Source organism: Lepidochelys olivacea (genome assembly GCF_965140295.1).
Source record: "Lepidochelys olivacea isolate rLepOli2 genome assembly, chromosome: 8".
Classification (NCBI taxonomy): Eukaryota; Metazoa; Chordata; order Testudines; family Cheloniidae; genus Lepidochelys; species Lepidochelys olivacea.
The window spans coordinates 22,659,004-22,686,524 of record NC_140418.1 but is presented as its reverse complement, the minus strand read 5'-3'; the positions used below and the strand labels follow the sequence as shown (position 1 = coordinate 22,686,524).

The window sequence follows — 27,521 nt, the reverse complement described above, 5'->3', positions numbered from 1 at the left end:
GGTGTCTCACTAGGAACAACATGAAACCAGAGCTGGCATATGTAGTCTGTATGTTACCTGCCTAGTGCAGAGCTTCCCTGGGCTGGTGAATGCATCACACAGATGAAGCAGCACAATTGTTGCACAGATTCCTTAAGTGAACCCATCACTGTTACTATAATCCAATGATCCGGATAAACCAGGGATGCTACAGGTCCCCCAACAGGGGATGGATGCCAGTGAACTTTTGAGGTCTGTGGGAAGAAGACTGCACCCCTTCCACACCCCCTTTTCCTGAACTTCGCAGGATCATTCTAAACAACCAGGCAAAAGCCTAGATATATCTGAAGTATTTAAATATCTGATAACTGGTATTAGACCTGAAAAGGTTTAAATTTTGCACAAAACACTAGGAAAGAAAAAAAAAAGGGTTGGGGGTGTGGGGAACTCAGCCTAAACTTCCAGGTTGACAGCTCTGTAAAAAGAAATAAGCACCTCAGCTTTTTATCCGGGGGAGAACACAAGACCAATAAATCTATTACAATTACAAGTAAAAGGGAAGGATTCAGCAAAACTACAACCTCCCCTGACCCCCATGTTGAAGGGTTTTTGCTTCAATAGTTGTGAAATCTTGTCACCCTCTCCAAACAAAGAATTAAAGCAGAGCTGTGAATATATTTCACACATTAAGCACAGCCTAGAATCAATTCTTCAGTACAATTACTAGCCACAAAAACACCCCAACCATGTTTGTTGCTTTGATTTAGTAACACTACAAGTCACACTCTTTCCTTTCTAGATATGACTCCAGTCTCCTCTCTCTATGTAGCACTGGTCCCGAGTTCTTGCCTTTGAAATTTTGTCTGACGGTTGGTTTTTATAGGGAGGCACTTTGAATTAATGATCCAGCATAAAGGCTGGCTAGCCAGGCGGCAATGTGTAATGAACCTATAGCTCAAAGACACCTCACATACTAGTGACCCCACTGACATCTTCTGCTCCATTCCCACTCAGGTTAAACTTCAACAGGCCTGAGGAAGCCTGTGAGATGTAGCTAGTGTGCTTGTTAAACAACATAGGCAAGATCCTCAGCTGGTGTAGATCAACATAATTCCACTGAAGTAAACAGAGCTAGAAAGAGGCTGATTTACATCAGCTGAGGATCTGGCCCCATATGTATTACTGGCAAATATTTCTTTTTTTTTTTAAAGAAGGTATTTTTCCTCCTAAATATACCTCATTATAAGAAGCAATTAAAGTGTGTATATAATGGTGGGCTTGCCCTTTTTCCATTGCTCCCAGCTCTCCTTTTTAACTCATCTGTCCTAACATTGAAAGGGAAGCAGCTAAATAAGAGCTTAGAAGGCTGCATGAGACAGAGCTCAGTAATGAGAGCATTTATTGAAGGAGTGAGTGCGGGGGTCAGGCAGGGAAAAGCCACTGGAAACCTAAAGGACAAGGAAGGAAGCCCAGTGCTTGATGAGAGACACTTCTAAATGGTCTTTCATGTCTCTTCTGCCTCACTGTCTGTGTCTCCATGTATGGTTCTCGCCATTCTAGGCACATTCTGACCATCACAAATACCCTTGGCTTCACATCTGCAGTCTGACAGCCCTTTAAAATTGACTAAATGTGTTGCTCTTCCATCTAGCTCAGCCAGGGAGGAAAAGGCAGGGCAATTATACAGAGGGTGCTGATTGAATCTTAAATTTAACTGCCTTTAATGCTGTACAGAGCACACCTAGTTTTCAGCTCCTTTGGTGTATGTGCAGTTCTCTTTTTGTTCTGGTGAGGGGTTTCTCTGCTGTTGACTCATAGATTTTAAGGCCAGAAGGGACCATTATGATCATCTAGCCTGATGTCCTGCATAATATGAGTCATAAAACCTCACCCAGTAATTCCTACATCAAGTTCATCACTTCTGTTTGAGCTAGAGCATCTCTTTAAGGAGGAGATTCTGTCTTGACTTAAAGCTCACAAATGATGGAGAATTGACCACATCCATAGGTAAGTTGTGTCAATGGTTAATTACCTTCACTAACATTTATGGCTCTCCGTATTCTGCCTTTTGATCCTATGCTTAAAGATCTGCCAATCTCAGCATTTGTGAAACTTACTTTAAAAATCTTGTATGCAGGCAATGGCTATTATGCTAAAATGCCAAGCATCCCTCAGAAGTTGGAGCATATGTTTTATTGCCAATATTGGAAAAACATTTTTAAAAATTATAAGAAATCTCATCAAATAAATTGCAACATTTTTCTTCACTTTATGTCTAATTACCCCTTAGGTTTTTACAAAACAAGTCTTCAGAGTAGAAGTTAATGAAGATAAAATTAAAAGCAATTTTGCTCTTGACTAAGGTTAACCTAAAATTAGACATTAATTAAGTTATTTAGTCTAGTTCCCCATCTCTCTCTCTCACTTTCCTCTGCCCAATGCAAGATTGTCCCCCCTACAATATATTTTTTTCAAGTGCATTGCCAAGTCTAGGTTTAAATATCTCAACCAATGATATTACAAGGCTACATTTACTACCATCCCATCAATGCTTAACCTGAAGGAGAAAGACTGGACAAAGAGAACAGCTGCACAAAAAGAAATTTATTTAGGGCCTGATCCAAGTTCCATTAAAGTCAATGAGAGAGTTTTCAGTGATATTAATGGGCATTGGGTTCAGACCATAAAACTGTATATTTGTGCTCCCTCTGCTATTAGTTCAGTTATTTGTAGTTGCATAAAAGCTTTCTTCTTCTATTATCTTTTCTCCAAATGATGGGGCTGAATTCACCATTAGCATAAGCATTTTTTATGTCTACCAAACAGCAGTTAGGCAGCTGGTGTGCTCAGACTATTGTCTATCACACTGACCAATAATGTGTCATTGTTTCCCTGTGCTCCTCCATCTGGCTGAATCTACATGTCATCTCTTGTCATATATTTAGGCGATAAATTCTTTGGAGCAGGGACTGCATCTTTGCTCTGTGTTTGTACAGCGCCTAGCACAATGGACTGGGGATCCTAGGTGCTACTGCAATACAAATATTAATGAATAATAATAACTAGCAAATACATATCCACTGAAGTCAATGGAGCTGAGCCACTTTTGCCAGTGGTGAATGGCATCCATAATCCTGCACTTATGAGAGCACACACCTTTACACTGGAAATGACGCTGCAGTGCCACAGAGAAATGTGCTGTGAGTATGGAAATATGCCATACCAAACACAACCTCAAAACAAACTTTATATGATCAATGTCAAGGGCATTCTTCCCCCTCCTCAGTGGAACTTGCAAAATGCTGGGTTCCAGCGGCTCTAACAGAACAAAGAACTTTTATGGCCGTATCTGTGTCACTTCCTCTCTGAAGAGTTTTTGGGTTAGGAATGATCAACTACTCATAGATTTATAGATTTTAAGACCGGAAGAGACCATTGTGATCATCTAATCTACTCTCTGGAATAACACAAGCCATAGAAATTCCCTGAATTAATTCCTGCCTTAAGTCCAACAGCTGTGGTTAAACTAGAGCAGATCTTTTTGAAAAACATGCAATCTTGACTGAAAGCCCACCACCTTAGTAAGCTGTTCTGGTGGCTCTCTCTTAAACAATTGTGACTTATTTCTAGTCTGAATTTGTCTACCTTCAATTTTCATCCATTGTCATATCTTTGCTAGATTTAAGAGCCCTTTATCATCAAATTTCTGTTCCTTATGTAGGTAGTTATAGACTGTGATCAAGTCACCCCTTTACTTTGTTTTTGATTGAGCGTCTCAGCTCTCTCACGATGAGGTATGTTTTCCCATTCTTTAGTCTTTCTCACAGCTCTTCTCTGAACCCTATCTCAGCATCTTTCTTGAATTGCGGACATCCAAGCTGGACTCCGTATTACAGGAGTGGTCACACCAGTGCCAAATCCAGAGGTAATAAACCTCACTACTTCTACTCAGTATTCCCTGCTTATACATCCAAGGAATGCATTAGCCCTTTTGGCCTCAGCATTACACTGGAAGCTCATGTTCAGCTGATTATTCACCAAGACCCCCAAGTCTTTTTCAGGTTTCAGAGTAGCATCCATGTTTGTCTGTATCCGCAAAAAGAAGAGGAGTACTTGTGACACCTTAGAGACTAACAAATTTATTTGAACATAAGCTTTCGTGAGCTACAGCTTACTTCATCGGATGCATTCAGTGGACTCACTGCTTACCCGGATAGAGTCTCTACGTATACGTATGGACTGCATTCTTTGTTCCTAGGTGCATGACCTTATATTTGGCCATACTGAAAAACCAGTTTACCAAGCAATCCATATTGCTCTGTATCAATAACTTGTCCTCCTCATTATTCACCAGTCCCCCAAGCTTTGTGTCACCTGCAAACTTTATCAATAATGATTTCATATTTTTTCTAGGTCATTGATAAAAATATTAAACAGCATAGGGCCAAGAAACAATCCCACTAGAAACACAGCTGCTCCATGACAATTCCTCATTTACAATTACATTTTGAGACCTATCAGTTAGCTAGTTTTGATCCATTAATATGTGCCATGCTGATTTTTATATAATTCTAGTTTCTTAATCAAAATTTTGTGCCTTACAGAAGTAAAAGTATATTTTATCAACACTGTTACCTTTATCAACCAAACCTGTAATCCCAGCAGATAAATTTTCTATAAACTCATGTTGATTGGCATTAATTATATTCCCCTCTTAAATTTTTTATTAATCGAGACTTGAATCAGCCAGTATCAAATGTTCTGGTTATCTCACTATCATCTGAGGATAGATTCTCTCTGTCTTGTTTATGCTTGGCCAAGCCAGCAGAGGAGGACTATCAATTGGCTGGTTACAGCTTCCTGAGTCTCTGCTTGTCCCTGGTCCTGAGCATAGGTTAGAGCAATCTCAGGGCTTCTAAATTGTGCAAGCCAGTTATGACCCCCCAAGACACTATTTTCCACCTGGGAGATAGCATTCCACTCCAACCACTACCCTTTCCAGCCTCTATATGCCACCTATACTGGGAGTGGATGGGAGGAAAGCACAGTAGCCAGATCTATACCTGCTGGAGATTGCCCAGTTTGGGAGTTGTGGACAGTCTCTGCTCTCTATATGCTGCTTGAATGATGCAAAGGAGTAGAGTGGGGCAGAGAATCTGCCCCTTAGTGCTTTATAATAACAGAAGTAAGACAACTTTTATTCCAGATGATGTCAGGTCATGACATGAGCTGCAGCCACACAATACAGCTTCTGACTTCCTGCAAGAGGGATGCATTGAAGCTATACGGTGCTATTCTTGTCTCTTAACATTATTCTTGAATTGAAATATTGTATTGTACAACACCTTCCATTACATTGCCCAGAGAACTGAAACCAACAAACATTTCCAAATTAAACCCTGGAGGGAAATATTCTTTAACATCATTAAATGTTACAGTTTAAATAAGCTTTTCCTCCTTTTGCTCTATTATTTTAAACTGACACAAGATGAAAATGGAGAGCCATAGCAAATCTGAAATTCATGCCATGTGCTAGTAATTGCCTCTAAATTATGTTCCCTAAATCTCTGAGCTCTGTGTTCACCTGATGCTCATGCCATGATGAAAAAAAGAGCACTAAACCACCTAAGTCTCCCTTGTGTAATGATTTTGTGTGCTTCAGTTATCAGCCCTCCCACATGCTAGCAGCGGCGGCTCTACCAATTTTGCCACCACAAGCAGTCACTGCCGAATTGCTGCCTCCACAACAGCGGCAGAGCTGCCGCCGAATTGCCACCGCGGGACACGGACTGCCGCCCCATTCTAAATGCCGCCCCAAGCACCTGCTTGGAAAGCTGGTGCCTAGAGCCAGCCCTGCATGCTAGGTCACAAAGGCTTCACTGAGAATAGAACTCTGGACGTTCTGCTCCAAAACCATGAGCTCTGTGAAGAAATCTCCATTAGCTATAAAAGAGAAGGAACCCTATTTCTCCATGGCTGTTTCCAACCCCTAGAAGGCAATACAATAACATACTTGAGCAGGTCGGCAGAGGGCACAATGGTGCACAATCACACTTAATCAGCCCAATAAATTACAACAGCACATAAAAAAAGAATTCTATTTACCTAAGTGAAGAAAAATAGACGTCTGCAACTTTACATTTTGAAAGAAAACTGGAGAGGCTGGAATCCATTTTAATTTGACAGATGAATCAAAATAGTGCTTTATCAGCTTCACTAATAAACCACACAGGTCTCTAATACCCAGTTCATAAAATTTCTGTTAAAAATAATTTCTCTAAGAGGAATTAAATATAGACACACAGAAAAGCAAAAGTGCTGGAGTGTGGGAGATTTCATAAATGTAGCTTTTCTCAGATTCTTGGGTCAGTTATTTCCTCAGTGGGAATAGTGGCACTGTAGTCAATTGGTTATTTTATGTACTTTGCAATCAGGTGAATTTCATGGTCAGTGGATTTTATCATTGGGAAGGTCACTGCTAGAAGACAATATATTACACCTCCTATCGTTCCATGGGCTGTGATCATGTCAGATCTCCTAAGCAGAGCAAGATTACTACTGATCATGTATGGGAGAACATCCATGGAAATCCAGTGTGCTGCAGGAAGCATTGTGGATGATTCAGAATATGGCAATATCCCACCCCCTACTGCTAAAGAATAGTGTGATCCTGGAGATACTTAAGCTACATCTTACAGATGTAAAGCCAACATTTCCACCATCTGGGATCATTAAAGTTTCCGTGGCAGTTTTTGCAGGAGTTAGGGGTGTTAGCCCTTGTGGACTGGTCAGATTCCATTTTGAGTAGCAACATTCTGCCCACCTAAGTTCTCCCTGGGTATCTCTACCCTGCAGCTGGGAAGAAGCCTCCCAGCATTGGTAGACAGATGCACACTAGCTGGGCTCGAGCTAAAAACAAATGCAAAATATGTAATGATTTTTTTTTATTTTAACTTTGTCATAGGGTTTTTCTACCATGACCAACCTATTCTTGACTAGGGGTGCTCCTGAGTTTACTGCATAGTCTAGTGGAGGTGCTCTCTCTACATTATCTTATCCATTGCTCAGCAGGGACAAGGGGCAGCAAAACTTCCAGTCACTCTTGGAGTACTGGTAGAGGTGCACGTTGCCAATTGACTTAGTGCAACAGAGCCAACCCAAGCAGCCTACAAACTAAATAGTCAGTCCGAAATTCAAACAGAGTCAGGGGTCAGCTTGGTATTTACCGACAAGCAGGAGATCTTGGGTTTGACTTAATCTTTCATCTCTGAGCAAGGGGAAGATCAGAATATTTAGCAAGTTTGTCCAAGCAAAGCTGCATTATGTACAGAAAAAGCAAATTTTTAGTTTAAAGAGAAATCTTCCCCCATCTCTGGTAGAAACCCTTGCACCCTCAAGAGAAAATCCAGGTCCTTTTTGAAGTGTTCAGACATTCTATTTCCAGCATCATAAATATCACAGTGGGAATGTAGCAACTTGCTGGTCAGATAGACTGTACACAACACAGTCCCCTCTCCAGAAATATTTTTCTAATTTCTGTGTGTGTGAGAGAAAGAATGAATGAGTGGAGGAAGCACGTTTATTGCTGTACAGCAAAAATATGAGAAAAAATTCTTCTCTACTGTTATTCTCCTAGCTTCCATAGAATTCTAATGGAGGTGGGGTGGGGGAGGAAATTGGCCCACAGTATCTTGCACTCCTCGGGACTGTCTCTTTTTAGTTACTCCTTGCAGTCCAACCTTCCTACTAAGCAGCTGTTTTGGTGCTTATAGACATTTGAATTTTATGAGTGAGAGAGAGAGACAATGGAGGCATAAGTCATGCTACAGGTTAGCTCATACCTGAGGCTAATGCACTTTCCCTGACAAAAAACGCCCATGCTGTCAGCTTGTCACGTCTCAAGGGACAGCCCTGACCCTGGAAAGCTGGAGGAGAGGCAAGTGACCAGAAAAGAGGGAGGCTGCATTTGAAAGGCTGTCATCTGAAGATATTCAGAGTATAAATCTCCAGCTGTTTGGGAATAAGGAGTGTCTTCCCCTCTGATCCTTGGTATATCCTGATTGGAAAATGGGAGAAAACTCTGGTGCTTCCAAACCCTTTGGGTAAATGGCAATGAATGCATTTTAGTCCAACTCAGGAAGGTCTAATTGCTGGGCATCTGTTTAATGCCCAGTAATGGATAACAGATAAGAATAAAGGGAAGCTGTATAGGCAGAAGAAGGGATTTCTAGCCATAAAAGCAGGTCCTTGAAAGACGCTTGTCCGTTATATCAGAATGCAACATAATGACACATTTTGTAACTAATCTCCGGATTTCCTGATTCAAACAGCATCCCCTGTACACAAAATCCCACCAAAGCAGGTACAAATGCATCACTCCCCGCAGCTCTCTGGCTACCTTGTTAGAGAAGACTGGATTGAGTAAGTGATACACAGAGCATGCTGGTATCATGCAGCAAGTGCTATTACCAATTTGTGCGTATCTGGATGGAAAGAAGTAAATTTACAAACTTAGACACAACATGTGCAGACCCGGGAGTCTGTGTGTGCAGGCTGAGAAAAGTGGGGCACAGCTACCTAATGTGCAGGTGTCATTGCTTGTTTGTGCTTCCCAGTTTTGCAGACACACTCATTCACTGCGGCCACATTGGAAAATCCTAGCCCTAGTTCTAATTCCGTAAAAGAGAGTGAGCCTGAATGTGGCCATAGCCAGTGAGATAGTGGCTAGGAGAGTTGAAGGTAGATAGGGAACACGCCATCAAGAGTGAATTTCTGCGAGGACTCCTCATTAGCACAGGCTTTATTGCTATGGTGATTACCCATCTGTTTAAAACTGTTTAGGGAAATGAGTAGGACTTGTAATTCATCCCTTTCAGAGTCATGTCTGTATTGTTCTAAAGTGTGACTCTCAGGAGAAGTGTGGGGAGCACAGATGGTGCCAGACTGGAGCAGGCCGGGTCCACAGATGGCACCATGAGGGAACAGGCAGATTGCAGGTGCATCACTGTGCACAGGGAGAGAGATGTACTATATGCCTTCTGAACTGATTTCCTCTCCTGCTGCTTTGGCATGTTGCTTCACCTTCGAATCTATCTTCTGGCTTCCCCTAACCTTCCACAATAATTTCAACCTTCTCATCTTCACCTGCGAGGCCCCGCACGGTTCTACTCCTGCCTATGTCTCCTGGTCAGAATTTCAGGGCTGGGTGTTAAACCACATGCCTTTATCTATCCTGGGGTGGAATTCCATAATTCTCCTATCCTTAGATCGAGCCCTGAGCTACAGGACCCTGTGGATCACTCATGATACCCAGCAGGCCCCACTGGGTTCAGTTCTTGAGACTCTTCTTTCAGGACTCTGTGACCAAGCAGCCTCCTTACAATAAGTGTTGTTTATTTTGAAGTAGAAACAAAGAATTTATAGAAATTTTTTTTTAAAATAATCCACCCACATGTCTATCTTACCTACACTTATCATTCCCTGATGGTAAACTAGGTAGGCCTACCATCTTCAGACACCTTGGGGAGCCCTTATGTTTCAGCCCGATTCCACTGAACAATTCCCTCTCTCCAAAAAGAGAGATCCTGTTTAAACAGCCACGGTTCTTTTGTTCTTCTGTATTTGTGGGCTTTGGCCTTTCTCATCCAAATCAGTCCTGTAAGCTCATCAGAGACTGAGCCAATGCTCTGGCACTGTCCCATAACAACTCCTAAGTGTTTCCTGAGGGGTGTCTGATCTTCTGCCATTCTTTTTCTTTTCTGCTGGTATTTCCTTATAACTAAGGCTACAGTTTAGTCACGGAGGTCGCAGAAGTAATGGAATCCATGACTTCTGAGACTTCCGTGACTTCAGCCTGTGGTGGTTGGGAGCTGCAGGGTCCCTTGCCTCCAGCAGGGGCAGGGAGCTATGGGGTACCCCCACCGCTTCTGGTGGCTCCCAGAGCTCCAAGTTGCTGTGGGTGGCAGAGTACTGCACAGTTCCCGGCCACTGCTGGTGGTGGGGAACCCCAGCTCCCAGCCGCCATGGGTGGCGGGGTAACTCCCGAGCCCACAGCCACCGCAGGTGGCAGGGAACCCTGAAGCTCCCGGCCATGGCGGGGGAACCCCCACAGCTCCCGGACCACCGCCGATGGGGGTACCCTGCAGCTTCCGGCCGACATGGGAGGCGGGGGCACCCCACAGCTCCCGGCCCCCATGGGCAGCGAGAGACCCCCGGAGCTGCAGGTGGCAGGGGTACCCCGCAGCCCCTAGCTGTTGCAGGTGGCTCCTAACCTCTGCACAGCTGCCCCACTTCAGGTGGTGTGGGGACCAGCAGATCCCCATTTTGTCAGGTATATTTTTAGTAAAAGTCAAGAACAGGTCATGGCTTCCATGAATTTTTCTTTTTTGCCCTTGACCTGTCCGTGACTTTTACTAAAAAATATACATGACAAAATCTTAGCCTTACTTATAACCCCCTGTTACACAAACCCAATCTATTCATACAGTAAACATCCCATTAACCAGGTCAATATCAATATACAGTATTCCTAAATTATTACAGAGCAGCTCCAAATCAGTCATACTCCCCTCTTATTCCCTTTGCTCTTCCTGCCTCACTGCCTTTTTTGTATCCTTCCCCCTTCCTCAATTCATGCCCCTTCTGCCTGGATAAAGTCTCCCTCTTATGTCCAAACAACCCCCCTCAAATCCCTCCTTGAACCAGACATATTCCACAAAGCCTTTCAACAATTAGCCCAGTTAGGTTCTTACATCACCTCAGATTCATACAGGGACCCAATGTGCTGTAGGTGTCGGTATTGCTGAGGCTGTGTGTCCTCTATAGTCTAAGAATCAGTTTCCCCAGCTGTGCAGTGCCAAGCATGATATAGGTTCTCGGTAAATATTGCAGGGTGGGGGCACAGCCAGAAACATCAGAGCACATATAAGCATGGACAGACCAGTGCTAGAGTACACCTGGTGTGCGGGGTTGTGCTATACCCACAAAGTGTATCGGCAAAGACCTCATTGAGAACTAACCCAAGTGTAGATTGGTTCTGACCAAAGCTCAACTGCTCAGAAAGAAGTTGGTGGTTGGGGGAGGGGAGGACTATGTAGAATGCTAGTGCCACCCTACGCAAAGGAATCCTCCTTCAAAAACCAGTTGTGTGAGGAATGGGGAGGGGCGGGTTGGGCATTCAGAGGGCATTGAGAAGGTGAGGTGTACAGGCACCATTGAATAGGCATGGTGAAGGTAAGATACTAGCTCTTCGATGCTCTAGAGCAGCAAGGCCATGCAGGTGAAACTTTATCTGGCAGCACCAGCTGGTATCTCCATCATCACCAGAGCCATAAACAGCAGAAGAGGACTGGTGCGCTGAGCTTCCCACTCCACAGATAGTGACACATCAGATGCTCTGGACTGGTTAGATCTGAATTCTGCTGAGACAGCCACACTCCTTCCTCCTGACTTCATTCTTCCACACAGTTCTCTATTGCTTTGTCTGTCTCTTTAAGTCACTCACTCTTTCAATCACTCATGTCTTGGGTGTAATTTTAATTACTGTTTGGCGAGACAAAGATCTGCTGTCCTGGGAATTAATTTATTGCCGAAATCTACTGACCAAGTCCCATTTTATTGCAATCAGGACTAATTCGCTTTGGTATCTCAGATACTTCTCCCAGAAATCAATCCCTGGAGAACCACAGAGGGTGCACTCAAGGGCTGCCCACTTTAATGGGGTGTCATTTGATTTGCATAGCATGCAAGGGAGGGAGAGTTTGTAGCTAATGGCACTGAGGGAGACTTCTCGGTTGGATGTAAGACATAATGCTATCGATGGGCCAATGATCTGTGGAGATGCAATCAGGTGCTGAGGGGATTAAGGGATTAGACACAGACTACAGCCAAGGAAGTGGGTTTTCCGTTGCTGTAACAGCTTCAATTCCCCGAGTGACAGTAGCTAGATCGACGGAAGCATTCTTCCATCAGCCTAGCTGCATTGAAACTGTCTGTTAGGTCAGCAGAGCTCCGGCACTCAGGGATGTGGATTTTTCACACCCCTGAGCACTGTAGCTATGTTGACCTAAATTTTATGTGTGGACTAGGCCTAAGGGACTTGCCCAGGGTCACATGGGAAGTCTGAGCAATGCTCCTGTGTAAAGAGAAGAACAGACCCGCTGTGTTCATCCAGCACAAACATGGATGACTGCTGGGAGAAGGAGACATCCAAAGGAATGTATCTGCTTGGATACAGATACTTGGTTAATACTCTTTTCATGCAAGCTTCTATATCACACAGCAGTGACAGTCTCCCCAACACATTCCAAACAGACCTTTCAGGGGGATGGAAATACCATTTCACACAACAATTCTCTCTTTCTTTTATGGAAATTACAACTTTTTCTTCCCAACAACCAGACTGGATTTATTTTTATGCCTACTGAGGTCTAAGCCATATAATTGGTAAACTTAAAAAACCCGGACACGTGAGAAACTGGTGACAACAGATCAACTGTGCAAATAGCAGAAAGAAAGCACCGGATCAAGATGACTTCAGCTTTATAGAAGCAATTACCTGTGGTCTCTGTGGGGGGAATTGATAAGGCTACAGCACAGTGCTAGGCATTAACTTCTGCATGGAGTTCAAAGAATTTTATACAGCCTTGCTGTTCTGACAGTGGAGCAAGGGGTAGGTGGGTTATTTATTTTGTATATATAAGGGACAATGGTTCATCACCTTCAGAGCCTGCATTTTCTCCTCCTCCCTTTGCTCTTGTTAGAGGGAAAACGTGTACCTTGGTTGGCTTAGAGAAATAAGATCAGCAGCAGGTGAGGAGGCTTCTCCCCAATGGAAAGAGAACAGACATATTATTTGGTCTGCCTTTCTGCAAGAAAACTGATGGATTTATCACTTTATCCCTCCTGAGCTCACCTTTCTATATGCTCTATGTCCAAACAGTGCCCAAGATGGAGAAGGATGGTACCACTAAAGCACAGAACTGAGAAACAGAAGATCTAGGTTATGTTCCTAGTTCTCCCATTAACTCACATGGTGACCTTGGGCAAGTCTATCCTCCAGTCTGTGTCTGTTTACCTGTCTGTCATGAGAATACTAACCTCACCATGTGAGTCTGAGAATTCATACCTTCACTAATGTGCCGTGACACCCCCTGGCAGAGGTAAAGTAGAAGCATAAAGCATTAAAAGATCATGTGTGCAAACTATTCCCACAAGTCCTACTGAACACTCACAGCATCAGAGATGACTTCAGAATCCTCACAACTGAATGTATGCGAGGGGTGCAGAAGCTCTCCTTTTACCCATTTTCCACTCTCCCTCCCTTTCAACAAAAGAGAAGATAGCAGAGCACCCACTGGAATTCAGAGCAGGATGCAGAAGTCTAAAGCCCTCCAAGATTGAGGGATGAGTGTTTCAAAGGCAGCTAAAGGGTTGATTTCAATGGGAGTCACATAGCAAAATCCCCAGACAGCTTTGAAAATCTCAACCAAGTTTCCTATGGATTATGGCAGCTACCTCTGGAGAAGCAATGAAGGAGTCTGGATAACCCATCCAGAACATGGGAATGAGAAGAGATGGCTATAATGAGAGGAAACAGACATTGGTGCGCCTCGATCCCTCCTGTTTTCTGCCTGTGTCACATAGTAGTCTCATCCCCTGTGGGCTGTGGCACTTCAGTCTTATTTCGGTTGTTCGGTTTAGTGTGTGGGTGCTGGGTGGCAGAACCGGCACAAGGCATATGCAGACTAAGCCATTGCTTAGGACTCTGAGCAGCTCCAGGGGGAACCCTATTTGCTTTTTATTATAAGAACTTGCCTGTTTTAGAATTGGGGGGCGGGGAGAATATTCCTGCCTAGGGCCCCCAATGAACTAGCACTGTCATTGCTGGGTGGTGTTGGTGGCCTGTGACATCCAGGAGGTCAGACTAGATCAGTGACTGTCAACCTTTCCAGACTACTGTCCCCTTTTCAGGAGTCTGATTTGTCTTGCATACACCACGTTTCACCTCACTTACAAACGACTTGCTTACAAAATCAGACATAAACATACACAAGTGTCACAGCACACTGTTACTGAACAATGGTTTGCTTTCTCATTTTTACCATATAATTATAAAATTAACTGGAATATAAATATTGTACTTACATTTCAGTGTATCATCTATAGAGCTGTATAAACAAGTCATTGTCAGTATGAAATTTTAGTTTGTACTGACTTTGCTAGTGCTTTTTATGAAGCCTGTTGTAAAACTAGGCAAATATCTAAATGAGTTGATGTACCCCCTGGAAGACCTCTACGTAGCCCAGGGGTAAGCGTGCCCCTGGTTGAGAACCACTGGACTACATGATCTGGTGGTTCCTTCAAGCCTTAAACTCTGACTATATGACTAAACCTTAAATCACTGCAACCATGAAAAATTTACCCCTCTGACTCACAAAGCACTTTCAAAGTCACATTTAAAAAAAGATACTTTCACCATGAGCCTTAATGATTGAGAATGAACCCAAACAAGTTGCAGTTTAGTGACACCACAGTCATCCAGCTCTCTAACAAGTTCTCAGAAACACATTGTCCCCATTGTATGTTGATTAGGCTTTCCCAATAGACCTACGCTTATCAGCTTACTTTCATCAGCTCTCCTAAAGCAAAAGTGACCCCTTGAATACTTTCAGGGCTTGTCAGCTCTGACCACTGCTCAGTTACAACTTCACCACAGCCATATTCTGCACTATAGCAAAATTCTGGAACTTGTTCTATGTGGGAATACTACAGATCCTAATTCTTTCAACGAATAATTTCCGAATCTGCAGTTCACTAGAATTGTGAATTGCAAATATCACAATCAGATATATAATTCATGCTGTAACTTGAGTAGCTAACTCAGGTAAATGACATAAATTATAAAGCACTAATACAGTGTGAATTCCACATTGTAGAGATGACTGCAGACTTTATAATTCACAATTTGCACCAACCCAGCTTGAATTTTGCAACTGTATGTATAGTTCAAAATTAATGTAGGTGAAAATTCAAACATTAAGATAAAAATGCACTTTGGAGGAGTATTTGTTCTAATAGAGCTCAAGTGCTCATATGTTTGCGGAAAGCAAATCCCCAAGGTTTGTAGATATGATCAAATCAAAATGCACTTTCAAAGCTGAATGAATATCTGAATGAATATTTTTCCCTCTGCACACACAGTTCTAGCTGTGATTGCAGCTTGTTTCCATCTAATAGCTATTCAGTAGTATATTTGGGTGGGGGAAGCGTGTTTGGTCTCATTCAAAGTCCCAGTGAACAGAGGCCTTATGGCACTGATTGGCAGAGAGATGAAGAACTGAATGGGCACTATGAAAATTGATGTCTGCTGGCACCTCCTAGTGCTGAGTTGTGGTTAAAGCACATGGTCAGAGTGACATGCACTGTCTCTGCCTGGGTTATGCCTATACCCTGGAGAAATTTAGTCTTCTAGGTCTACAATGCTATATCTTTCAAGCGCGCGTGCACACACACACGGCAATAAAATCTGTCTCCGATTGTGTCCATTTGTATTTGGTGAGGGAAACATTACAGTGTTTTTAGCACACTCTGATCCTCAGAGTGGTTTGTTTGTTTTTTCATTTCTAACATAAATGTGAAAAATCCTAAAATAGCTCTGTCAGAACATTTTGACACTTAATGTTGTCAGAAAAATAAAACACTGCATTCTTTGATGAGAAAACTTTCTTAAAAGTCAGTCGCATTCCAGAACAGTGTCTGCGTCTCATCTCAAACAAAGGCAAAGACACCCATTGCATCTGGAACCTCCAGTTCTCCTCAGAAATTCATTAGATGCACAGGTTTAAGAGTAGCAGTCGTGTTAGTCTGTATTCGCAAAAAGAAAAGGAGTACTTGTGGCACCTTAGAGACTAATCAATTTATTTGAGCATAAGCTTTCGTGAGCTACAGCTCACTTCATCGGATATATTCGATGCTTATGCTCAATTAGATGCACAGTACTCAGTGAGAGTAAAATGGTTTGGATGGGGAGGGAACATGTGACCCAATGAAAATTCTGAGCCAAGTGAGGGTTGAGGCATCTGATGTGTATGAGACATCCATTCCCATGAACATTGTCATTCACTCCTTCTTTCTGATTGGGTTGAATGAGTTAAATTCCTTTAACCAAACCCTAAAATTCCCTGATTTTTTGGAAGAAGGACTCAGCAGAAGGTCTACTTCAACTTCTGCCATCACTGACTCTGGTAGAATGAAGAAAGCAGCTGACAATCCTCCCTGCTGAGGGACCTGTAGAGGTTGTCAGAGCCCCATAAATGGGAGATGTTGGCCAAAGAAGGCTCTCTATTCTGGCAATGTGTTGATTCAGCACATCCCCTGGGCATCTTCTCCAATGAGGCTCCTATGAAGCCTGGGACATAACTGTCCCCTAGAACTGCCCCAATCCAGCAGAAAATTCCATGGAAGGGTGTCAACACCCACCTGCTGAGTGAAGATCCCAGGGTTACCAGGCTGGTGAAGAGAGGTGTAAGTTAGGGCTTGGGAGAATGTAGCTCACTGCATTTATCCTCCTTCCTTGCTGATAACAATGTGCTTTGTGTTTAAAAGAAAAGTGTTGATGCAATTTAACTAAGAAAAGCTTTCAGGCAAGAATAGATGCCCACAGATCATAATTACGCGGATTTCCGTTCTTAAACCCCAAACCTCTATCAGCATAAATATATGCCACCGCCCACCCTCACCCTGTGGGAAATAACTAACACCTCCCTCCTCAATTTAGAAAGCTGAGGAAACCAAAAGGTAATTGGCCTCTGAAGGACTGGTGTGCAGAGCAGGCATTCCTGAGCAGCCCCATTTGATCATCCCAGCCTCCAAGGGGGAAGAAATGGAAACCTGCAATGTGAAGCAAGCATCTAAGTACAGTACTGCCATGCTAAGCAGGGTTTGGGAGGTACTGAGAGATGATGGTGAGCCAATGGGAAGTGAGCTGGGGTGCATTTATGTAAGAACACTAAAGAGAGATGATACAATCTTACCCAAAAGCTTTCTTTATGGCTTGTCATTAGAGACAGAGAAGGTAAATGTGGAAAAGATTTAAAGGTCACCAGGCCCATGTTCCTGTCCTATGTAGAATTATTCTCTATGGGGCATTATACTAGTGCTCCATCCAGTCTGACAGAATTATAGGAGTACAGGAAACCTATGCAAGTGGTTCCGTTACTTGCCATTCATTCACTTTTGGGGGACTTGCAAGAGGGTGAACACAGGGAAAGGCAGGATGCAGGTAGAGAAGGTTGCAAACAGAAATAACCCTGCTGTGATCTCAGCTAAGATACGGAATCCCCTTTGTTATAACCCATTCACCTTCTCTAGCTGTACAGTGTTTTCCCAGCCAATGCTGATCTTGTGTACATCTCTAGCTCTGCAGGGACTGATGTTCACCATGCTCTCTAGCTGCAGGACACAGCTGTGTGTGTCCAAGAAGAGTTTGATGGTAAGAGGCCATTGTGATGACTGACTGGGGTGCTCAGTGCTGGAGCTAGGAAAACCACAAGCAACGCATCCCCTCCAATCATGATGAGCTTCCTTCACAGCTCCCTTTCCCCCAAACTCAAATCATTATGCACTGAAGAGTGGAAGGAAGTGCATTGCAGATCCTCTGGCTTCTATGCTTGATAGTCAAGTGCCAGATCTCAGTACCCACTAACTAAAACTAGATGCAGGTCTCCCTCCCTTCCTCTCCAGACCACTGTGCTATCCTCAGACTCCTGCACCTTCTAAATGGCCGAGCCACTGGCTAGTCCCAGGTGTGACTGGTCCCATAAAACACTGAGCCTTACAACAGTGAAAACCATCCAGCACTACTGTAAGACCACAGTCTCTTCCCTCCCAATGACGTGTTTACAACATCCACTGCTATAGAGCTCCAGAAAAATTACTGACTTGCTTATGGTGGACTGGAGAGAGGCTTCAAAATGAGCAATGCCAGAGACAGCCTGGCTGCTCTGTAAATCCTCCTTCAGGAGACCAACATTTGGCTCATCCCTAGGAGCACTGCTATGATATAAATAAGAGCTCACACAGCAGAGTGGTGCAGAGCCAAGACTCAGTTACAGAATGAGGGCACAGGGAGCTTAGCCTCGGAAACCCAATTTTAATCAGCAGAAGGTATTTTTAAAAACCCTTGTTAATGGCCTGGAAACCTAAAAAAGGCATTCCTGAGTGCATGAGTTACTATGCTGAGTCATTCCCCTCTCCCATCCATTGTACCTCAGAAGCCCATTGCAAGAGGACATGGATGTTTACAATAAAAATATGTCTGAGACAAACCCCCTGATGGAACCCAGTTTGGGAGAGTTCAGCTTCGGAACTGAGCCTCCAGGCTGTAGATAATACAGTCACCTGGGCATTACACTCTGGGAGTTAGAGCTGAGAGCTGTTCATTACTATCCTCCCCAATAAACACACGACTGTGCTACGGAGGTGCTGCTTACATCCCCATCCCTCAGAGAAGAAGAGGAGTTCACACTGACATTCTGGGGAGCACTGATTTTCTCATTCCCCCATATAACTCCACCACCCACTTCCCCAACCCTCTGACCGGGAGTCAAGAGGGGTGTTTTTCACACAGCACTTGCACAGAGAATCATCAGGTGCCTGATCTTCACCAGTCGACCTTATCCTGCTCCCAATCTCAAGTGCCCAGCAGGGTTGTGACCCCTTATCTGCTCAGAGCTCTAAGTGCAAACAGCTGTTCACAGGATCCAGAGGCTTAGATCCACTGACTAGAATGGAGACATTATTAAAATACCTTAGCTGGAAGCAATTCGCTGCCAGTGAACATGACAAAAAATACAGGGTAAACCATTACAATGACATGCCACGGAATGAAGGCCCCTGGCATTGGTTTAGAAAATGAAATGACTGGGATTTAGAGAAAGGAATTATAGACCATAGAAAGGTAATGGCTCCTTGCTAACCAGAGAGGGGAATGACAGCATCTCAGTGGTGTTCATTTTGACCGATTGGGGTGAAACATTTAAACTGAGAAGCCCCTTCAAAAATGGTCACATGCGTATTGCACCTGCATAACCTCTTCTGTGCACACAGAAATCAAGGAATTGCACACGGTGGCAGGCATGCCATTATCTGCTGTGTGTGCGCAAATGCCAGAGCGCAGGCACAAATCCAGATTCTTCAGGTGCTCCTATTGCACCTCCTTTGGAAATTTAACCCTTCCCATGCCCTAACAGAAGAAGAAATCTGCCCTTCAATAAAAGCCCATTGACAACAGTGAACTGCTTTCAGTGGTTCGGAGTACTCTGCTGCTTCTGAGGAGCACTTACCTTAGCACGTGCGTTGATCCATTTATAGTGGTGGTGGAACAGGGGACAGTTTGCCCCAAGATGGAAGGCCTTCGGTAGCGTTCGTCCCCACAGCACAGAATGATGAGGAAGGCACGTCTGAAAGACTTGTTCAGGAAGGCATACAGGAAGGGGTTCAACCCTGAATTGATGTAGCCCAACCACAGGAAAGCTGTCCACAGCTGCTCAGGTACAGTATAGTTTATGAACGGGTCCACGATATTAGTGATAAAGAATGGGGCCCAGCACAGACAGAAGCACCCCATGATGATACACAGGGTCTTAGCAGCTTTGGTCTCAGTCTTCATACGGTGAGTGCTATGCTGGTCCGGGTGGTGCCTCCCCTCTGTCGGTGCCCCTGCACGCTGGAGGATCCGGATCTGGCGGGCATGCTCCCTGGCCGTGATGTAGATCCGATAGTAGGCCAACACCATCAAGAGGAATGGAATGTAGAAGGCCACCACTGAGCAGGTGATGGCGTAGGGTTTGTTGACCATGAATACGCAGTAGGTTGAGTTGGAAGCCTTGTTGAACTGTCTTTGTTGTATCTGAAAGAAAAAACGGACTAAGAACAAAAGAGGCTTATCACAGCTTCTCTGACGGCAAGCTCTTATCACAGCTTCTCTGACGGCAAGCTCTTATCACAGCTTCTCTGAGTGGTCACTGTGCCAACTTCTCCACCAGCTTCTGCTTCTGTCTATCTCTTCCTTATCTCTCTCATCTCTCCACTGTCTTTTGTACCTGTCTCATCCATTTGCTCGCTCTCTCTTATTTGCTTTCTGGGTACGTCTACAAAGCCTGGGTCTGTGGGGCCTAGATTTGTGAGACGTTTCCAAGCACACACTTGAGCATCCACACTGTGTTGCAAAAACTGGGTTTACAATGGCTGGACTTGGGTCTCCCAGCCTTGCTGATATGTCCACACTGCACTGAACAGACCTTTTCTATCGAGTGTGCAGCTTGACTTGCATCCACACTGCAAAATGACAGGGCTTGGGCCCAAGTCAGAGTGAGACTCTGACCCGACCCCCCCGCCCAGCAAGGTCCTAGCACCCATGTTCTGAGCTTGCTGACCCGAGTCAGACTAATTTATGTGTGGACAAAAGGGAGGGTTAGGCTCAAACCTGAGTCAGAGTCCAGGCTTAGTGTGTAGTGTAGACATACCCTGTGTGGTCATCCCCATAGAATTTGTTGCATTGCAGTTCTTAAGCCCTACTACACTGTAGTTAGTGTCACAACTCCAAACATTCCAGAGAACTTCTCAACATGGTTATCGAATATTCATTCCCTCCCTAAAATAGAGACCAAGGAATATAGATGGAGAAGAACAATCCCAGACAGGAAGCGGGGGGAAGGAAGGTAACCCATTTACTCTCTGCTATTTATACATTATGCACCTGTATCCAGTTTTAAAGCAAAGATGTCCAAAACTTTGCCCAGCCAAACTTCATGCTGGGAACAAGAAAAGAACCTGAATGAAATGCACGCTCTCTATAAAAAGAAAAGGAGTACTTGTGGCACCTTAGAGACTAACCAATTTAGTCTCTAAGGTGCCACAAGTACTCCTTTTCTTTTTGCGAATACAGACTAACACGGCTGTTACTCTGAAAGCTCTCTATAAAATAGAGCAGACTGCAGACAGCCTCTTCTTTCTACTATGGAAGTATGGCCCACAGAGAGTTCCTGTCCATGCGTAGTGTTCCATCTTGAGCCAAGTAGACTGCAAGTCATCTTGTGCTGCTCTACCACATTAAAGATGAGGACAGCTGCAGACTGTATCATAGAATTCAAAGGGCTGCACTTAGCCCATGGGCTACAACATAGGCACCCACTGGTGAAAGAGAAGCCATGGGAGAATGGAGGAAAGTGAAGCATGTGAGTTTGGGGGAAAAGGGAATCCTCTGGGAGAAAATTCCTGCTACAGAACAGTTGCAGCATCAACTCCAGAGATCACGAAATGCCTGTCACTAGGTGTCTATGTGAGAAGTACCTCTCCCTCTCATTTTCTCTCCTGCAGTGATTTTGACAAGACAGCGTGTGAATAACCCCATCTTGTTCTTTAGAGCTTGGTCAGCGTCACATTGGTCTAAAGATGGTGAAAAGGGAGCTATGATGTGTTGTCACACAGTCACATCTGAGCCTCTTGGAAACCGTTATCGCATTTCCCCCGATGTTACTCCCCAGGGTACACCCAGTAAACTGGTGGAGGATCAATTTAAAGACAATTATGAGGAGTGGTGGGGACTGTGCTCTGGTATGTAAAGTGTCGATGGCAGAGAAATAAAAGCAGAGCCTTTTCTGAAAGGATACAAGCAGAGAAGTCAATGGAAAAAATCAATAGGAGAAGAAATGATTCCTTTAAGCATCCTTAAATGACTCCCAAGCCCCGCTAGAGGAATATTTGTGCTTATCACCCAGTCAATTCACCTGACAGAGTGCCCTTGGTATCCAAAGTGAGCCCACAAGTATTAAAATCTTCTTTCAGGGTTTCCAATTTTGTTTGCTCTGATATTCACATACAAGGCACTAATCCCAGGCCCTCTTTAAATGGAGCGTTTTTACTCTATTGTTTTTTATTATAATTAATTCCTTCATCTACACGCTGACAGGACAGACAGTGACTTATGGCTTTTATGCCCCATGCCCAACAACAGAGGTTGTGAAAATAAAGACAAAGGGAGTGGTATAAAAACTGACTACCAACTAAATGACCCACCCAGTTGGGAAGGTTTCCCCACCCCAACTCCATCAGTGCAACATTGAAAATGGAGTGTCGGTGGGACCAGAAAAAAAAGCAAGAGAAGCATCATCCTTCTTGGCTCACTTGCTAGCACTTATACCATCAAGCCACGCAAGGGTCTCAGTTCAAGTCCCAGCTATCCATACATGTTTAGTCCCCACAGCAAACAGACTTCACTCTTGGGCTCTCCATTGGGCAGCACTGTCACAGTCAATGGCCAAGATTTTCAAAAGTGAGTGGGGATTTGAGGCATCTCTGTGTTGGGGTGCCCAACTGGAGACACTTTCAAGGAGCTTGATTTTCAGAACGTGCTGAGCACCCATCCTCTGAAAATCAGGCCCCTTTAAGGTGTCTCAGGCTGGACACTCCAAATCACTATGTAGTTCAGAAAACATTGCCACCACAAATATCTTCCTGTTGCAGGAGAATTGCAGGTCTTTTCATTCTATGATATACCTTGAGTGGCAAGGCTATCAGTCATACAATTAGAGGGGGTCATTATAAATACAGGGAGACAAATCATCCCCTTCTGCAGGAAAACCCACAAGAAAGGAAATGTTAAATTTAAGAGTGTGCTGGGCCCATACACAGTAGATTCAGCTTGTATCGTCGAACAGCCTGGCACCCGCAGCAGGCCACTGGGTGGCACTTTCAAAAGGCCACGACTAATAAGCACATGTGCAGCACTGGTGAGTTAACCCTTGTCTAAACTTCTGACCGAGAGATGCCACTATCTCTTGACATGCTCCTTAGGGGCCCAATCCTGAAAGGCATAGTGCAACTTCACATCCCATGGAAATCAGGACCATGATTTCTAAATACAAATGTCTCCTTCCCTAGATTTCATCCCAATCCTGCTGTTCTTACTCAAGCAGATCTCCCACTGGACCTAAAGCAAAGGCCTCATCTCCATGGCAGGCACCCTCTAGGCATTCAGCAGCACCTCTACAAAAATATCACTGAGTTTGTAATTCAACACCTCTCTCCTTCAAGTCTCTGTGGACAGTGATATTTAAAAGGGGGAGGAGGGGAGAGCACCTTTGCTGCAATCACTGAAGGCATTTCACATCAAGCAATCGGAATCATAGCTATTACTCACCAAGTCTAATATACCAATGCTATTCCAGCCTTGCATTATAGGGAGAAAAGAAATAAATGTCGGGATGGTCCAGCACCCTCCGAGCATTAGAGCAATGCGCAGTGGTGTCATCTTATTCCTGTAAACCAGAGGCTGGCAGCAGATAGCATAATACCTAAAAGGGGAAGGAGAGACACTGCTCATAAATAATGGAGATCACTCCAGGGCTTTTAAAGACAAAACAAAAATACAGTCAGTTTATCCAACCTTTTTCCTCTACTTTTTAAAAACTGAAACAATGTCTTGCTTTTTATAGCTGCTTTTCATCCAAGGGTCTCAAAGCACTTTGAAAGCATGAATGAATGAATGAAGCCTCACAATTTTCCTTTGAGGGAAGTCAATATCACTGTTTTACAGGTGGGGTAACTGAGGCACAGAGCAATGCAGTAATTTATCCAAAGTCAGAGAGCAAGATAGTGGCAGAACCTCTAATTTAGCACTGATCGCCTGATTCCTACTCTTGTACTTTAGACACTGAGCCATCTTCCTCCTCTGAATGATGATGAGGAGCTAGTTCAACTGCCTTCAGTTCAGCCATTACTGAGAGGATGATTTTTTTTTTTTTTAACTTCAGGACAATGGACTTGGTGTTTTTGGAGTGGTGGGGGATGGGATAGCAAAAGCAGTATATACAAATTAACAAAGCATTTCATAGTCATGAAAATGTCTTCTATAAAATGTGACCATATTTATGCGACTCCCTTGGGGTTTCCTTATTCTTAGCCCTCTTCCTGTCCACCTTTCTTCTACTAGACTCTTTCCCTGCAGCACTTAAACATACAGCTGTGAGGGCAGACCCAAAGTCTGCCCTGGAAAACTGATTATTTTCCATTCTCTTCCCATCAGAGAGGTTCTCTGGGAAATTTAAGTTCTGTTCATAGCCCCACGTGCATTTAGCATTCATAATAACAACAGGATATAGCACTTTTCTTTCATAGATTTCAAAGCACTTCACTAAACAGTATAATTATTTCCCTTGCACACATGGGGAAACTGAAGCAGGAAAGGGTGCCATGCCATGCCCAAGGCCACTTAGCTGAGTGAGTAGAAGACTGACTCCCAGCCCTCTGTACAATTGACATGTCACTTGGAGTTACACATCTGCTTCAAGAGAATTTACCTGCTATCTGCCTAAAAGTATCCCCAAGGCACCATCCAGGCCTTGAACTCTAAGGCCATTTCTGAACTCAGCATGTTCATGCCCATAAACAAAGCAGTGCACCAGCCATGTTACTACACTGCAGGGTTCTGTTGGGCCTGATTCTGCAGGCTTTGCTTGGGCAATACTTGCCCTTAGTAAAAGCTCTTGTATGATATTTTTGATCCATGGTCCTGCTGGTATTTGATCAACAAATTGCCTAGGGAGGTTGTGGAATCTCCATCACTGGAGATTTTTAAAAACAGGTTAGACAAACACCTGTTAGGAATGGTCGAGTTATTATGTGGTCTTGCCTTGAGAGCAGGGGACTGGCGTAGGTGACCTCTCGAGGTCCCTTCCAGCCCTATATTTCTATGATTCTATGAATCTCAAAACATTTTACAAAGATGCACCAGGATTATCATCCCCACTTTTCAGATGGAGAGACTGAGGCACGGTGACTTGATCAACATCATTGGCAGAGCCAGGAATAGACACTGGATCTCCTGACCCCTAGTCAAGTGTTCAATCCATGCTGCTTTGCTATAGAGGTCTCTGTAGTTTGCCGGGATTATATTTGATGGAGTAGGAGGAACAAAAGCCAAGTGGTGTCAGTATATAGATATTGGGATGTGGACTGCAAAGATATTCAGCTGACAGGGGGCAATATAACCACAATACCAAGGAAAGTCCCCAACCTGCACCTTTCACCAACAGAACAGATAAGGAGTAAATTGAATACTCAGGTGACACAACACAATGTCTTCCTTGACCATATTAAGCGAGATGAAGCAAGCACATTTGCAAAGTGACTTTTTATGTAAAGTGTTTGATATCTCTGCTCACAAAACTACATTAAAAACTCCGTTAATACATCAGCTATGCACTTCACAAACTGGAAGCATTTGCAGATGAGAACATTTTCAATTTGCTTTTTAAAGTCCCCACGGATCCAGCAGATCTGATAGCTCTTAGAAGACTGCTCCGCAGCCTGAGTTAACTAGACATATTTCTTTATTAGCCTGAACAGGGAAGAGAGGACCATCAGGGGAATACAGGAATTGCCATAACAATTCAGAGCAGTGATCAAGCTAGTTCAGCATCTTGTCACTGACAGTGAGAAGTCCAAGCTGTTTCAGAGGAAGATGCAAGAATTCCTGCAGAAGAGAATCACGGAGTATCTTGCCCACGGGGAAAGGGGAAGAGAAAGTTGACTCCTAAGTGGCAAAAGAAATGTTCAGACTGCTGCACTGCCTGACAGGATGCTACTGTGGGAGTAACCTGTTGGGGGGTGTTTCTGCTCACTGACAACGAGGAGTCTCCAGGATTACAACGAGCCCTTAGCAGGTAGGAAAGACATGACCCAGCATTTGCAGAAAGCATCTCCTCGTATCAGGGTATATTCCTAGGGTCGAGTAGTGGTGGTTTGACTGGTATATTTCACTAGAACTGGTCAGAGACACTTGGACAGAATCATATTCTGACAGAATATGCGGCTCCATCAAAATCAATACACTTCATGAAATTGGGTCAATTCTCCAGGGAGAAATGTTCGGACAATGTCCAAACATCCCATGTTGATGTTTTTGGAATGAAACATTTTGATTTTTTTGTTTTGAAATGAATTTTCATTTTAATTTTTGTATTTTGTGTTATATTTTGAAACATTTTGATTAACCAAAAGCAATTTGTTTTTATTTATTTAAGAATTTTCCTTCACAAAGAATTTTGAAATTTTGAAGCCACATTTCAAAATCTTGAAAGCCTCCACTTCCGTCCTCAGCCCAGCTCTATAGATTACTAAAGAAATAATCACTAACTGAGACCAAGGATGTATTTCTTCACTCAGAATATTGGATCGTCATCAGTCAAGTTAATTATGGGTGTGGCATAATACCAGTTTGCATTTATGTCATGTCTTTAACCCAAATGCCTCAAAGCATTTTACAAAGGTGGGTAGTTATAAGTATAGTCTCCTTTTTACAAATGGAGAAACTGAGGCAACGGAGCGGAGACGTGAGTAGTTCAGGGTCAGAGACTGAGTCACTGGCACACTCAGGAACAGACTCAAGGTAAAGCTGAGTGAAAAATGCTAAAACCAACCAAACAAAACCCTATCCCTGAATATTTGGCTGTATTTTAAGTGAATTGTTCTGACCGTGTTTGCACCCTACTAGGAATAGGTGGGGAAAGAGCAAGTCCCTCAAAACGCCTGATCCAAAACTCACTGAAGTCAGAGGAAAGACTCCTAATGACTTCAATGGGCTTTGGATCCGACATCCAATTGAACAGGAGACTTCTGATGGAAAATGACCTTTAAAATCACATGGAAAGGTACTGCAGGACATAAAGTTTCAGTCATGAGATTATAGACAGCTGTACTGCAACAGCCAAACTTGGCTCCTGACCGAGACAGTAGTCCCACATGTGTGGTGCTAATTACGAGCTGGCAACATGCCGTTTAGTGATTGTGAGTCAGTGAGACACACACACAAATGTCGAATCACAAGTGGCAGTGCAAGAGATCCTGTCTCAAGAGTGTAACGCCTGATGTACTCTTCAAATCCACGCACCTGAGTGCCATAGCTTTGCCGACCCAACCTCTTGTGTTGAATGCTTCTGTCCACCTAGCTACGGTTGCCTGGGGATGTGACGCGCCTGCAGGGATGGGAAAAATGCTGCTGTAGGCAGTGTCGACACTACTGGCTTATACCAACATAGCTACAGCACCAGAGCTATGCAGCTATATTCCCTACAGGGTAGAGATGGGTTAAATATTTACACATAGTAACTAAACTATCGGAATGCTGTATGTATTTTAATATTGAATGGGCAATTATGGTTTGGAAGTGATATTTTGAAGATCTGGCCTGCAAAAGCTCGGGAGCAGTGCTGTGTGATGCACTAAAGGTGTCTGGGAAACCATGGGATAAGAGCACTGCATTAAAGTAGTTGCCTTCAAATAAAAAAAACATTAAAAATAGGAACAAACAATGGCTGCCGGCAAAGAGAGGTACTTTGTGTTAGGCTTGATGCTGAGATTGGCCTAATCTCTGAATGGAGGCAAGGGAAGGACACCTATGACCGTAGGTGCCGACTCCATAGGTGCTCCGGGGCTGGGGCACCCACGGGAAAATATGAGTGCTGAGCACCCATCTATCAGCA

At 43.8% G+C, this 27,521-nt stretch overlaps 1 protein-coding gene across 2 annotated transcripts in view; it reads right to left on the bottom strand.

Moving 5' to 3' along the window:
• HTR4 (5-hydroxytryptamine receptor 4) overlaps positions 1–27,521 on the bottom strand; it is a 208,492-nt gene that overhangs the window by 63,981 nt on the left and 116,990 nt on the right. For both annotated transcript variants that reach the window (XM_084635834.1, XM_084635835.1), the window contains exons 5-6: positions 23,180–23,333; positions 19,323–19,888 (exon numbers count right to left, since the gene is read on the bottom strand). In XM_084635834.1, the coding sequence (XP_084491960.1) occupies positions 19,323–19,888; positions 23,180–23,333 (720 nt within the window). The remainder of the gene's footprint in view (positions 1–19,322; positions 19,889–23,179; positions 23,334–27,521) is intronic.